This window comes from Papio anubis, chromosome 16, assembly GCF_008728515.1.
Source record: "Papio anubis isolate 15944 chromosome 16, Panubis1.0, whole genome shotgun sequence".
NCBI lineage: Eukaryota > Metazoa > Chordata > Mammalia > Primates > Cercopithecidae > Papio > Papio anubis.
Genome location: NC_044991.1, coordinates 13490859 through 13503854, shown reverse-complemented (window position 1 = coordinate 13503854; position 12996 = coordinate 13490859). Strand labels below are relative to the sequence as shown.

Here is a 12996-nt window from a genome sequence, read left to right as displayed (position 1 = left end):
AACACTGGCGCCCCAGCAGTTCCTCTGCTCCCACCACTTACACACCGGCCGCATGTCACACCCCAGTGCACATTCACTCATGGACGCAGCTAAGATGTCCTGACCACCTACTATGCACCCTGCACTGGGCTCACACAAACCTGGACACACAATATCACACCCAGCAAAGGCAGCCACACACAGCAAACCCCGCACACACCCAGACCCGCGTGCTGTTGGTTGTTGGTGCCTGACCCACCTCCCCTAGCCATTAGTAGGCTGTCCCTGACCCACCTCTGCCCCATGGGCCAGGCCAGATTGTCCATCACAGTGCCCTACCTTCTCTCTGCCTGGAAATATGGGCACATGACCTGCACCCGGCCAACCATGGCACCCTATCACCATGGCTTTGGTGATTGGCCCAAGGGACCATCATGTGACCTAGTTGGAGCCAATCCACTTTCTTCCCTGAAATCTAATATTTGGATAATAGGGAGAAAGGACATCTACTGCTTTTGGATCAAGGTCTATAAGGATGTGGGCTCAGCCCCATCAAGGGTAACTTCCACGTTCCCTGAAGGACCTGGACTCTGGGATGTCACACCCGAAGAGGCCAGGGTGCACGGAGCCCACACACACCTGCACATTCACACCCATCTGGACACAGTGCCTGGCAGATAAATTGGCCCAGGCCACAGATGTTATCAGATGTCACCATCTTTATTGACAAGAGCTAGAGACAGAAGCAGCAAAGGGTTTCCTAACTGGCCTCCTGGGGAACCTTCGAGGACATTGCTCTCCTGTCTTAGGCAGCAAGAAGGCAGGATCAGCCAGAGAAGGCCAGAAGGCCAGGGCATCCTTCCTCTCCCAGACCCTCAGATCTTCCTCAAGGAACCCCAGACCAAGTCCCAGGGCTGGGCCTCCAGCCTCCATCTCCACACAAAATGTGGTTTTATAAACTTCCTTCTCCTCTGAGGGTCTCACTCTCTCCCCAAGTCCTGCCTCCCTGACCCTTGGCCTCTGACCCCCAGACTGCCCATTTCTCATGGCCTACAGTGTCACCACCCCAAAGGACAGACACAGACCGGCCACTTGATGAAGGAGAGGGGCGTATAGGCCAAGCCTGGGGGTGAGGAGGGTACTCCCACTTTATAATCTGATACACCCCACCCTACCCGTTGCAGTGAGCCTGGAAGTTACCTCACATGACTCATTTTCTTGTTAGATCCCAGGAGGCAGCTAAGCTGTGATTCATCTCCATTTGTTGATGGGGAAATTGAGGCCCAGAAGGCCCATGCCAGCCCAGGACCCTGAGGTGTGCTGAAGATCCAAGTCTCCAAAATCTGGTTCCTGTGCTTTCCCTGAGGACCCCTGCCCTCTGCAGTGGGTGGGGAAGTGGAGGGATTTCACTGGGGGTCCCACCCTCCCAGGGCCAGCCTCACCACAGCTCTGAGGGACCATCTCTGGGACGGAGTCTAGGCCCAGCCTTGGATAGTGGCTGCTCCCCGTGGTCCCCCTCCACAGTCCCACTTCAACCTCTTCTTGTCTTTCCTGGGCCTCTCGACCTGTAGTCTCCAGGATGATAGAGCATGGGGAGGCCTGCTCCCCACCCACCAGGGGCTCCCTGGTCCTCCCGATGTCCCTGGTAGCCAGCTTCACCCTAGGGCTTTATTAAGACCTGAGCCCTTCTTGGCAGCACTCTCAGGCCCCTCAGGGACGCAGGCCCTGTACCCATCTGTACTCTGTGCATTTGCCGTTGCACCCTGGCTGTTCCACCCTGATCGTGTCCTTCCCTCAGTACTGGTTGGGTGGGGCTGTTGTCGGCAACTCAGGTTCACAGATGCTACCACTGAGCTCAGCCCAGGGAGGCCAAAGACGGCTCCAGGAAACACATCTGTGCTTCTCCTTCCCCCACTCATCCTCCCCTTTCCCCCTTGTCTTCCTCTTCCTTCTTCTTCCTCTTCCTCTTCTCCCTTCCTCTTCCTTCTCCTCACAGCATTCTTCAGCAGACACTGTGCCTTTCCATGCCAGTCCCCATGGGCTGGGTCTCTGCCTCAGTCTCCAGGAGGGGAGAATATGGGTCACAAGGAGAGAAACAGGAATGGCCCCTCCTACAAGGAGGTGCCTGGAAGCCCTCAAAGACCTGGGAACCCCTGGGAGCCCCTACTCCAGCCGTAAGACCCAACGTGAGCTTCCTTGGGGATTCAGTGGCTGACCTCAGCAGGGGCGGAGCCAGGCTTTGGGTGGCCTAAGCTTATGCAGTTTGAGGTCCCTCTTTAAGAAAACGAATACAAAATGACAAGTACAAAAGTAGATGCAGGGCCTTGAAAGAGCCCAGGCAGTGAGAGACCCTGAAGCTGGCCCTCACTCGCTTCCTGGGAAATTCACCTGTTCTCTCCGCGCCCAGGAGCACAGGACCTCCAGCATTGACTGCCTGGGCCAGAAGGGCATGGAGGTTGTTGGGGTTTCCCCGGGTGAAGCCTGAGGCCTAGAGAGGAGCAGAGCTGCTCCAAGGCCTCACAATCGAGGGGAGGGAGCTGATCTGGGGTCTGATCATTTCTGCACCACGCCTCCCACCAGGTTAGGCTTTCTTCTGTTTAGGTTTCCAGCCCAGCCCCCAGCAGCTCCTATGTCCCTGACTCTGAGCCCAAGAAATCCTGGCCTTGGTTTGTCCCTCTGAGGGTCAAGATTCAGGTTGATGCCCCCACACACTCCAGCCCTGGGGGGAGGCCAGTCTGCACCCACCTTTTGCTCACTCAGCAAGGTCAGCCCAGCAGTGGTGCCCTCCAAACCTCTCATCTGACATAGATCATCCAGGCTGATGACTCCTATCCCTGAGTCACAGAGGAGAAAACAAGGCCCAGAGACTGGAAGCAACCTACCCGAGGTCACACAGCAAGTCCTGGCAGCAACAGCATCAAAGCCCAGGCCCTTCAACATCCTATCATGGGCCTGTGGCACCTTGGGAAGTACACCCTAGGCACACTCACAGCTTCTGCCCCTTCCTCGGGCCACCCCGGCTTTCCCCAGGCCCCTACAGGTAGCTGATGCGCATGGTGCTGGACTTCTCCCCAGTGGAGGCCTCTTGGGGTAGGAGCTGCTGCTCCTTGCTGGCCACTCTGCTGGGCGGCCGCTGCTGTCCACTGGTGCCAGGCTGTGTGATCTGGCTGACCCGGCCGTTCATCTCCTTCCTCTTGCCCCCCTCCCTGCTCTCCTCCCCATCTTCCTCCTCCTCATCCTCTTCCTCAGTCTTCTCCGGGGGCCCCACAGTGGGCTCCTGGCTGCACACGCGGCGGGAGGGCCGCAGCAGGACCCTGCGGAAGCCCTGCTTGAAGCGGTAGGAGAGGAAGCCATAAAGGATGGGGTTGGCACAGCTGTTGGCGTAGGGCAGTGCCACCACCAGGAAGTAGAGCCCGAAGAAGGCAGGCTCCTCGGGCAGTGGGCACACCACGTTGACGATGTTGAGCACGTAGAAGGGCATCCAGCAGAGCACGAAGAGCGCCACCACGGCCACCACCATGCGCGTGACCCTGCGCTCAGAGCGTCGCCGCTGGCATGAGGGCGCCCACACCCGGCGCCCGGCTGAGCGCACCTTCACCACGATGAGCAGGTAGCAGAGGCAGATGACCAGCAGCGGTCCGAAGAAGCCCAGTGCAGCCGTGTAGATGATGAAGCCAGCTCGCCAGGCTGCTGCCGGCTCGGGCCACTGCATGTGGCAGGTGCTCATGCCGCGGGGCACTCCTGAGAAGACCACCACGGGCAGCACCACCACGGCTGAGGCCACCCACACGGCCGCGCTGACCATGCGGGCTACCGGAGCCGTGCGCCAGCGGGCCGAGCGGGTGGGATGTACCACGGCCAGGTAGCGGTCCACGCTCATGACGGTCAGGCAGAAGATGCTGGTGAACTGGTTGATGCCATCCACTGCCATGACCAGGCGGCACATGAGGGAGCCGAAGGGCCAGTAAGACAGGGCGTTCTGGGCGGCCAGGAAGGGCAGGCCCAGCATGAAGAGCTCGTCAGCCAGTGCCAGGTTGAGGATGTAGACATTGGTGACTGAAGGGCTGGCCGTGTGCCGCAGGACCACATAGATGACCAGCGAGTTACCCAGCAGGCCCACCACACACACCACCAGGTAGACCAGGGGGATCAGAACGCCACTGACAGCCAGCCCTCCCAGGCTTGGGGCCACCGACACGTTGCCCAGGGTGGCATCTGGGGGCCAGGCCAAGGAGGCATTCTCGGGTTCTGAGGTCGTGGACACCGATGATGATGGAGGAAGCGTGTCCATGGCTGAGGGGAGGTTGCTCAGCAGTCAGCTATTTGCCTGGGGGCAGGAAAAACAGCTTGGTCACGGCAGAGAATGGCTTTCTCTGTGCTGCCCTCTCCCATCACGCTGAACCTGGGGACCTGCTGCACACCCATCCTCCCATCGTCTGAGAGATTTCAGAGGATGGGAAGTGCACCATCTCATTCACCCTGCACAGCGCCGCAAGGCTGAGTCATGTTATCCCCTTTTCTCAGATGAGGAAACTGAGGCTCGGGGAGGTGAGGTGATCATTCTTCATCGTGGAGAGAGGGTGTGGTGTGCGGCATGAAGTCATACTGTTTCATCAACCAATACCTGCCCTTCCTTTCTACATGTGAGGCCCCAGCTGGCAGGCCCCTGTGAAGTGGGTTGCATTGCTGGCGAGACCAACAGGTCTCGTCCTGACATCTCAAAAACACTGCTTCATATCACAGGACCTTCACCTGGAAACCCGCTCCCTACCTGAACTTCAGAGGATCCATGAACGCCCTAAACTCCAGGTGAAGGTTAATATCAGATTCTTCAGGTTCCAAATGGAGTTAAGAACCACAGGCTTGGGGTGTCCCCTCCCCTGGGAGTCAGAGTCCTTAGCCTCCCTCCATCAGCCTGGGCCATCCCACTATACCCCTCCCAAAGGCCCTGCCCAGGAAGGTTGGCTATGAACCTGGGGGGCAGGTGGTTGAGGCCCCTTCTCCCCAGCGGCGGCTGGAGTTGGAGAACTTTACAATTCACTTAGTAGATGGTATCCAAGAGTAGCCCCGCCCCCTGGCTGGAGGGGTCAGCTGCCTGGAGAAGGGAACATTTTCAGAAGGGATTTGCAGCACAAGCAAGAGCCCCCACTGCACTCCACGTGCTCTCTTAGTGTCTTTCTCATCCCATGCCTGCGTGTAAGAAGCCAGGGCTCCTCCGGGCTCCCCTGCAAGACTCTGATCCCCTCCCATGTGGAGTCTCCAGCCAGCTTTGGACCCTCCCCACTGCTTTCCGCCCTGTCACTTTCCCACAGGCACAAGCTCTGCCTCAGTGTCAGGCATCAAATGAACCAGGAAGCCTGGAGTGGACCAATTCCAATGCCAAGGGGGAATGTCCGACCCCACTGCGGAAAGCCACGCTCAGGAGGAGGCCCAGGCAGGGCCAGGCTGGAAGCAGGAGCCTCCTCTGGGGCCTGGACCACCCACTGCACCCCTTCTTCCTAATTATCCCCCAATCCCCTGGCTCCTGGCTGTCCTCAGATTCTCCCTGCAGAAAACCCTGAAGGGAAGAGAAATCTCTCAGAGGAGAAGCTCTTCTTCTAATATCCCTGACAATGGGCCTGCAGTTCCTCCCTCCACTGGGAGCTGTGGTCCACACTGCCCTATACGGACGTCACTGTTGAGGTGCAAAGCTTCTGGGAAGGAAAGGCACCCCAAATCCAAACAAACACCTCTGAGCACACCTGGCTACCCTTGCCCCAAGGACCTGGGGCTGCAGCGGGCTTACAGTGCCAGGCTGGGTGAAGTCAAGGGTAGCAGGGAACCCCTAGGCCATGGCTTCTCCAAAAGCATCCCAAACTGGCTGGGCTCAGAGCATCTCCTCCCTGTTCCTGGGGCTGGGAGAAGAGAAGGATTCTGAGCCTGGGTCATCCCCCAACCTGTCCTCAACCCATCCTTCTCCCCAACCCCTCATCAGGTCTCCTGGGCCTGGAACAGCAGCACTAAGGGAGGAGCACCTAGACAGTGGGCTAGAGGATCCTAACAGTGCTGCCAGCTGCTCATCACTGAGCCCTGACTGTGCCAGGTGCCAGGCTAAGCCGGTGAACTGCAGTATCCTATGGTGTCCCATGAGGGAGGCACTACTGTCATCCTCACTGCACAGATGGGGAGCAAACGTGAGGTCACATGTTCTGGTCACAGCTAGGAAGTGGCAAATCTAGAAAAATTTGTAGTGACGACCTCTACGCCCATTCCACAGGCTGGCAAACTGAAGCCAGGCCTGGGAAGGCACCCACCTGAGTGCCCAGCTGGTACCCCGCTTTCCCAGTTGCCCCCAGGGCTTTGAGCTATGAGGATCATGGACTCAAAGCCTAATGGACCTTAGAGATCTTAAAATAGAATTTTGAATTCTTAGAACAGTCAGAGAATCTTACAGCCATAGGATTTTAGACTCCGTATCCTTGAATCAAAGAATGTTAGAATTTCAGAATGCTAGAATGAGTCCATCTTAGACCTGGAATTGTGGAACCTGGAACCTTAGAGCCCTGCCTCCTTGGCAGGGGACCCGCGTCACCATCTACCTTGCCGCCCTGTGATGTGCACAGATCCTCTTTATAGCATCCCTGCTGGTCAGCCAATCACAAGCCAGGGCTAGATGAGGGAGGGGAGCACCAGGCTCGCGAGAGAAGCAAGGAGCTGGGCAGGCCTAATTTCCAGGCTTCAGGGACAGATGCCCCTGGGGTAGCCCACTGGGGGTAAGCTCTGAGGTTGCCCCACCCCCACACCTGCCCAGCACACGTCTGTGCACCCATAAGCGCATGCGCTGACACACACATGGTCCTGACAGGAACGCGGCACGCCTAGCCAGACCCTCCTTTGTACCAGGGAATGCAGTCGCCCCTCCCAGAACCCCTGGCCCCCTCCTGGAAAACCCTGTCTCCACCTTTATCTCAGCCGGTCTTCCCTGTCAAAGTTTGAGGTGCCCAGGGAGCAGAAGCAGGGAAATTACAGCTTTCCAAGCACGTAAGCCAGACCTGCAATTGAGGTGCCGTCTTTTCTTTAAAGAGCTGGAATCCTGTGCATGATCTAGTTCATCCTTGGGAAGGAGGGACTTTTCCTCCCTGTCTGGTTTATCTTTGGCACAAGCTTGCCTGAAAGCTGGGGGCGGACTCCTCGGAGGACTGTTCAGGAGGAGACAGCACAGAGAGGGTGAGTGGCTGCCTTGAGCCCCATAGCCCTAATAATTCAGGGAGGCCAGGCACCCCAATCATTCTCCATTTGCCCATCTCTCACTCGCTAGAACACTGGCTCTTGAATGCAGGGGCCCTGATTGATTGATTTCTTAACCCCAGAACCTAGGACATCACCCAGAACAGCCATAAATGTGAACAGCCAAGCAGTTCAGCAAGGAGAGCTCCAAGGTGGGACACTGTTCCCAGATGGAAGCCTCAGACTCACATCACAAGCTCCTCGAGAAGCCCAAGAGGGAGAGTTTTTAGAGAGGAAGAAGTTGAGGCTCAGAGAGGTTAAGTAAGCTGCACAGGGTCACCCAGCTGGAGAGTGGGAAGCCAGAATTCGAACTCAGTTCTGTCTACTTCTAAACCATCAGTACCTCCTGGCCCTACTTGGCTCCTCTGAAGGCCTCAGGCTGAGAAGAATCAAAGGCCATGACAGTCCTGAAGAGTGCAGGGCGATGACCTCTGGCTCTCTGCTTGTCCTCTACACCCTTGGGCCTTCTCCCCAAAGAGATCTGGCTTATGCTTGTCAGCGCCAACTGACTCACTCGCACCCCAGGCCTGGGGCCTTATCCCAGGAGCACACCCCACAGGCCCAGGGTTGGGGGCTTGGGCTCTGTTGCACAGCGATGACGCCAAATTGCTGTGTGACCTCGGGCAAGTCACTTCTCCCCGCTGCACCTCAGTTTCGTCGTATGACTTCGGGCAAGTCACTTATCCCCCCCGGACCTCAGTTTCATCGTATGGAAGACAAGCGGATCCACTTCCCAGGGTTGTTTGCAGAGATTAAATGGAGGCGTGCCAAGCACAGTGCCGGGTATGGAGGGGGAGCTCAGGAGAGCTGCCACGTGAGCTGGGAAAGCCAACGACATGACGCATCTGGCTCCCTCCAGCCCTGACAGCCTGCGATTCTGTGATTCCGAGATCCTGGAATCATGGCACAAGATTCTGAGACTAATGCCCCTGCCCCTGCAGCCGACCGGGAGGTCACAGGAAGGCCTCCCTCCTGCCTCCCTGGGACTCCCCACCCTCTGCCTCCCCAGCCCCAGCCTCCCAAGTTCATCCTGGGCAGAGGATGGGCTTCCGGGACCCCACCCTTCGGGACATCATCCGGGCCCCAGCCTCCTTACCTGCCCATGGGGTGAGGGCTTCCCTCCTTGTCGCCAGGCTGGTTATCATTCTGCTGTCCCCTCTCCCTGCCCAGTCCCCAGGGTCATTAGCCCTGGGATTGGTTAGGAGGGCACTCCTAACTGGGGTCCCCACGCGGCACCCACTTCTAGACTGCTTGCGGGCTCAGGTCCCCTCCCAGGCCCTCGGCCACGGCTGTCCACAGAGCCTCTCCCATCTGGTCTCCGGCCCTGACTTCCCAACCAGCGCCTGGTACGTCACCCCCCATCTCCAGGACACATCCTGGGGGGGCAGGGGCAAGGATAGAGGGGGAGAAGCTTCCCAGGGTGAAGAAGAGAAAAGGGGAACAAGGGACGCACAAACCAATAGAAATAGAGGGGAAAGGGGGTCGGGAGGAGGTGGGGAGAGAGAGAGAGAGAGAGAGAAAGAGGGAGGGGGAGAGAGAGAGGGAGAGGAGACCGTGAGTAGGAGGAAAGGCAGAATGAGGGGGAGTGATGAAAGATGCGTGACAGGGAGAAGACGAAGAGGAAAGAGAGGAGAGGAGACACGGGTGAGAGGGAGAGATGCAGAGAGAGGCAGGATAGAGAGGAGGAGGGAGGAAGGAGAACGAGGGGTTGGCAGGGAGAGTGACAGAGAGGGACTGTGCCACAGATGGTGACATGGAGCCCGCGAAAGGAGGGAGCAAGCAGGGAGGGGCCGAGGGCCAGAGAGCAGGTGTGGGGGGTGGGGGGCAGGTTAAGGGAGGAGGCCCAGCGAGGGAGCAGGAGGGGGGCAGACCCTGTTACCGAGGAGATTTCAGCCACCCACGCCCGCTGGCCTTGGCTCCCGCAGGGAGTTGGAGAAAAGAATGTGCTCAGTGCTCAGGGGAGCTGAGGCTGCCAGCCAGTAGCCAGAGCAGCTCCCCGAGGCCACTGCGGCACAGGTCCCACGGGGCTACAGCTGTGTCCCAAGGCAAGGCTGGGTGTGAGGCTGACCAGCCCGAGAGTCCACAGTCCAGCCCTGCAGCCAGCACCGGCCACCGGGGAGGCCGGGTGGGGGTCATTAGCCCTGGGATTGGTTAAATCTGGAGAGCCCCAGGCAGGGTGCGTAGAAGGACAGAGTAGAGAACCAATATTTCAGGCTTTGAGGGCAAAATCATTGTGCCAGGAGAAAACAGATTTTCACTATTTTCTAACTGACAAAACTCAAAATAGAATAATAATAATTCAGGCCAGTGTTTTGTAATGCAGGTCCACTAATGAGAAGAATAGAGTTCTTTTTAGAGGCAACATATTTTGCTTAATTGGAGTTTAGAGTTAGTGTTTCATCAAACTGATTGCAAATGGTCATCCGTAAAAACCATTCTCAGCTCGTCGGCTGCACAAAAACAGGCAGTGTGTGGGATGTGCCCCATGGGCCACATTTACTGATCTCTGGTCTAAGAGACTCTGCCCTGTGGTCCTGAGCACAGGCCCAGCTGTCTTGGGATGCCGTGCCCCAGCCTGTGCTGATTCCTGCCTCAGCACAGGAGTGATAAGGAAAGGAACAGTCAGAGACGGGAGGGAGAAGGACACGCGTCTTGGCTGAGCACCTACTATGTGCCAGGCACCACCTAGGATGCTTTCCAAACTGGGCCATTCCTTGGGACCAGGGCTGGACCTCCTTTGTCACTAGGTACCTGGGGCTGCAGAGAACTGGAAGTTGAATTCGTCCAGAAGTGCCACCGTGCGTGCGGCAGCACACAGTAGGACACACCCGCTTCCACCCGGAGCTGGCCTGGTCTCTTAACGCTGCCCCTCCATTTGCCACGTGCCCGGGGCAAGGCCCTTGCTCCAGGTCTCATTGTCTTGGTCTGTACAAGTTCATGAGGTGTGGGTGGGCTCCTGGGAGCATGTCCTCAGGGTCAAGGGTGGGTTTTCCATGGCACTGACCACCCTTCCCTACCCATGGCTTCTCCCTGCCCTCAGAATAAAAGCTCTCCCCCGGCAGCCCACCTGGCACTGCAGCTTTGAGTCTGCCGCCTGCGCGGGCTTCCTCCTCTGCGGATTTCCCTCGCCCCTCTGTGCCCTAGGCGCAGCCAGCCTCATGTATCCATTCACTTATTCCTGCAGGTTGGGGTACAGGGGCTGAAGACTGGACAGGGGAGTTTGAGCCCCAGCTCTGCCCCTGCCGTGCAGTGAACTTGAACTTCAGTTTTCTCCTTCAGTAGAGTGTACACCCCTGACTGCCCAGCCCGGGGGTTTCTTGTGAAGGTTAAAGGAATAAATGTTCATCAGCGAGCCCCCAGTCACAGTCACACACCTCCCCAGCACCGAGCCTTGCTGCTCCTGCCCGGAACCCCTCCACTGCTCTCCGTCCACAGGCTCCCTTCTGGGCCAGGCCACTGAAGGGGTTCAGGATACGCCACCCCAGAATATGCCACTCTGACACATTGATTTCTTTGAACTAAAGGCACTTCAGAAACAGCAGGTGCAGAAAGGGTGCTCTGACCTCCCCTTTTCTTCCTGAAAGCAGGAGCTAAAATGTCCTGTGAAAGACGCCCTCCCTATGCTAGGAGGAAGAAAGACATTCTTATTACCGGATAAGAAGAGTCGAGGCCAAAAGAAATCCGTAAGAACAAATCGTTTAACCCTTATCTTCCCAGTTACACAATTGCCATTCTTTCTTCAACCTGATACAAAAGCCCTCATGTCTAGTCACTTCTTTGGGTCTTGGTCATTTGGGCGGGGGGTGGAGGGGGCTCCCTCATACATGCAAATGAAATCTGTATGTTTTTCTCCTGCTGATCTGCCTTATGTCCGTTTAATTCTTCAGCCCAGCCAGAGACACTAAGACAGTAAAGAAGGGTTTTTCCTCCTCCACCCCACTGTCGCCTTGCACTCCCCTGCTTCCACCCTCGCCCCCTACTCAGCAGAGAAAGTGAGTCCATTACAAACATAAGTCATCCCAGCTGCCTCTTTGAGACCTTCCCATGGCCACCTGCTCCTTGTCAAGTAAAATCCACAGTCCCTACTGCAGCCTAGGGGCCCCATGTAACAAGCCTCAGCCTGCGCTCCTGCCACTTGGCCCTCTTCTCGTTCTAAAGCACCAGGGCCTCCATCTGAACCTCACTGGTGTCGCGAGTCCCTAGCAGTCCACTCCAGGTCCCCCTCTTCACGAACTTCAGCATGGTTAGGCATCCTCTGCTCTGGCAGCCTTCTCCAGAGCCCTCCCCTTCTCCGACACTCCTTTCTTCAAGATTCCTTGAAATAAAAGCAAATAAAATGTGTTTTTATTTCATCAAAGTACTGTTTGCAAGTAAATTTAGAAACCAGTAGAATAGTCCCCCCTTTACGCCCCTTATACCTTGGGACATACATCCCAATACCCGAAGTGGATGCCTGAAACCGTGGATAGTAGTGAACCTGCATATATATGCTATTATTTTTTCCTGTATGATGTTTTACATACCTATGATAATTTTTAAAAATAGAAACAGGGTCTCACTATGTTGGCCAAGCTGGCCTCAAACTCTAGGCCTCAAGCGATCCTCCCACCTCAGCTTCTCAAAGTACTGGGATTATAGGCATGAGCCACCCTGCCCAGCCTGATAATTTTTTCTTTTTTTTTGAGACAGAGTCTCACACTGTCATTCAGGCTGGAGTGCAATGGCGCCATCTTGGCTCACTGCAACCTCCGCCTCCCGGGTTCAAGCAATTGTCTTGCTTCAGCCTCCCGAGTAGCTGGGATTACAGGCTGATCATTTTTTTTTTAAATGAAAGTTCTCACCTATGTATTACTGAACCCAGCCTACTAGTGCAGAGCATATAAACAAAGAGAAAAAGTACCTTCCCAATCAAACATGTCCAGCTGTCCAGACAGTGGTGACATTTTCAGCTTGCGATGGTAAGATGATCACGACCTTGATACAACGTAAATATGTGTAGCATCTCACGCTTAGTTCCTTATAGACCCAGCTTGGTTCTTTCCAATACCTCCTTTTGGAGCGATACCTGATGCTATTGCCAGTTTTCATACAAATCCACTGGGGAATGGGTCCTTTTTGCTTTTGTTTCTTGCGCAGGAATGACTTGATCCTGAGAGTCTTGTGAGAAGCTGTGGCGAGAAGCGGAGTCAACCACACACCACGATGGTGGAGAAAGATAATGTTTAATTTATAAATTAGGCACAGTTAAGAGATGAACAGCAATAATTAATCATACACTATACAATAGAACAATTATAACAATATACTCTAACAGAAGTTATGTGATGGTGAGCTCTCTCTTTCTCTGTCTTTTTCTTTCAAAAGCTATTAATATTTTTGGACTGTGGTTGCCCGAAGGTAACTGAAACTGCGCAAAGTGGACTATTGTAGTGCTGAAAAGGTTTACAACGCAAAAAACAGCAGTCGTCCCGCGTCCCTCCCGCCCCTCCCATCCCAGAGGTAATCCCACCCACTCAGCAATTGCTCCCTCGGTTAAACTCTTTCTTGCTAAATATCATATTGATTTTTTAATGTCTTAATCCCTCAATTTTACCCATTATCTACTGACTGCTCTTATAGTAGAGGAGAAGTTTACATTTCTTACACACTCTCACCCCTTCTCCCCATCTTCTCGAGTTTCTGTTAAATGCATATCCAGTGTTCCCATGATTAATGCAATGTAAATATTATTTCCTGCTCAGCCAGGAGTTC

General features: G+C 55.6%; 1 protein-coding gene across 1 annotated transcript; it reads right to left on the bottom strand.

The window, feature by feature from the left end:
- Window positions 1-680: 680 nt before the first annotated feature.
- SSTR3 (somatostatin receptor 3) lies at window positions 681-9043 on the bottom strand. The gene is made up of 2 exons (XM_003905499.5): window positions 8342-9043; window positions 681-4306 (listed from the first exon to the last, which is right to left on the bottom strand). The coding sequence occupies exon 2, from the start codon at window positions 4268-4270 to the stop codon at window positions 3014-3016; it is 1257 nt and encodes a 418-aa protein (XP_003905548.1). The 5' UTR covers window positions 4271-4306; window positions 8342-9043; the 3' UTR covers window positions 681-3013.
- Window positions 9044-12996: the final 3953 nt, after the last annotated feature.

What these genes read in the sequence shown, in the direction of transcription:
- SSTR3 (XM_003905499.5), bottom strand. Translation starts at nt 4,270, where the DNA reads ATGGACACGCTTCCTCCATCATCATCGGTGTCCACGACCTCAGAACCC.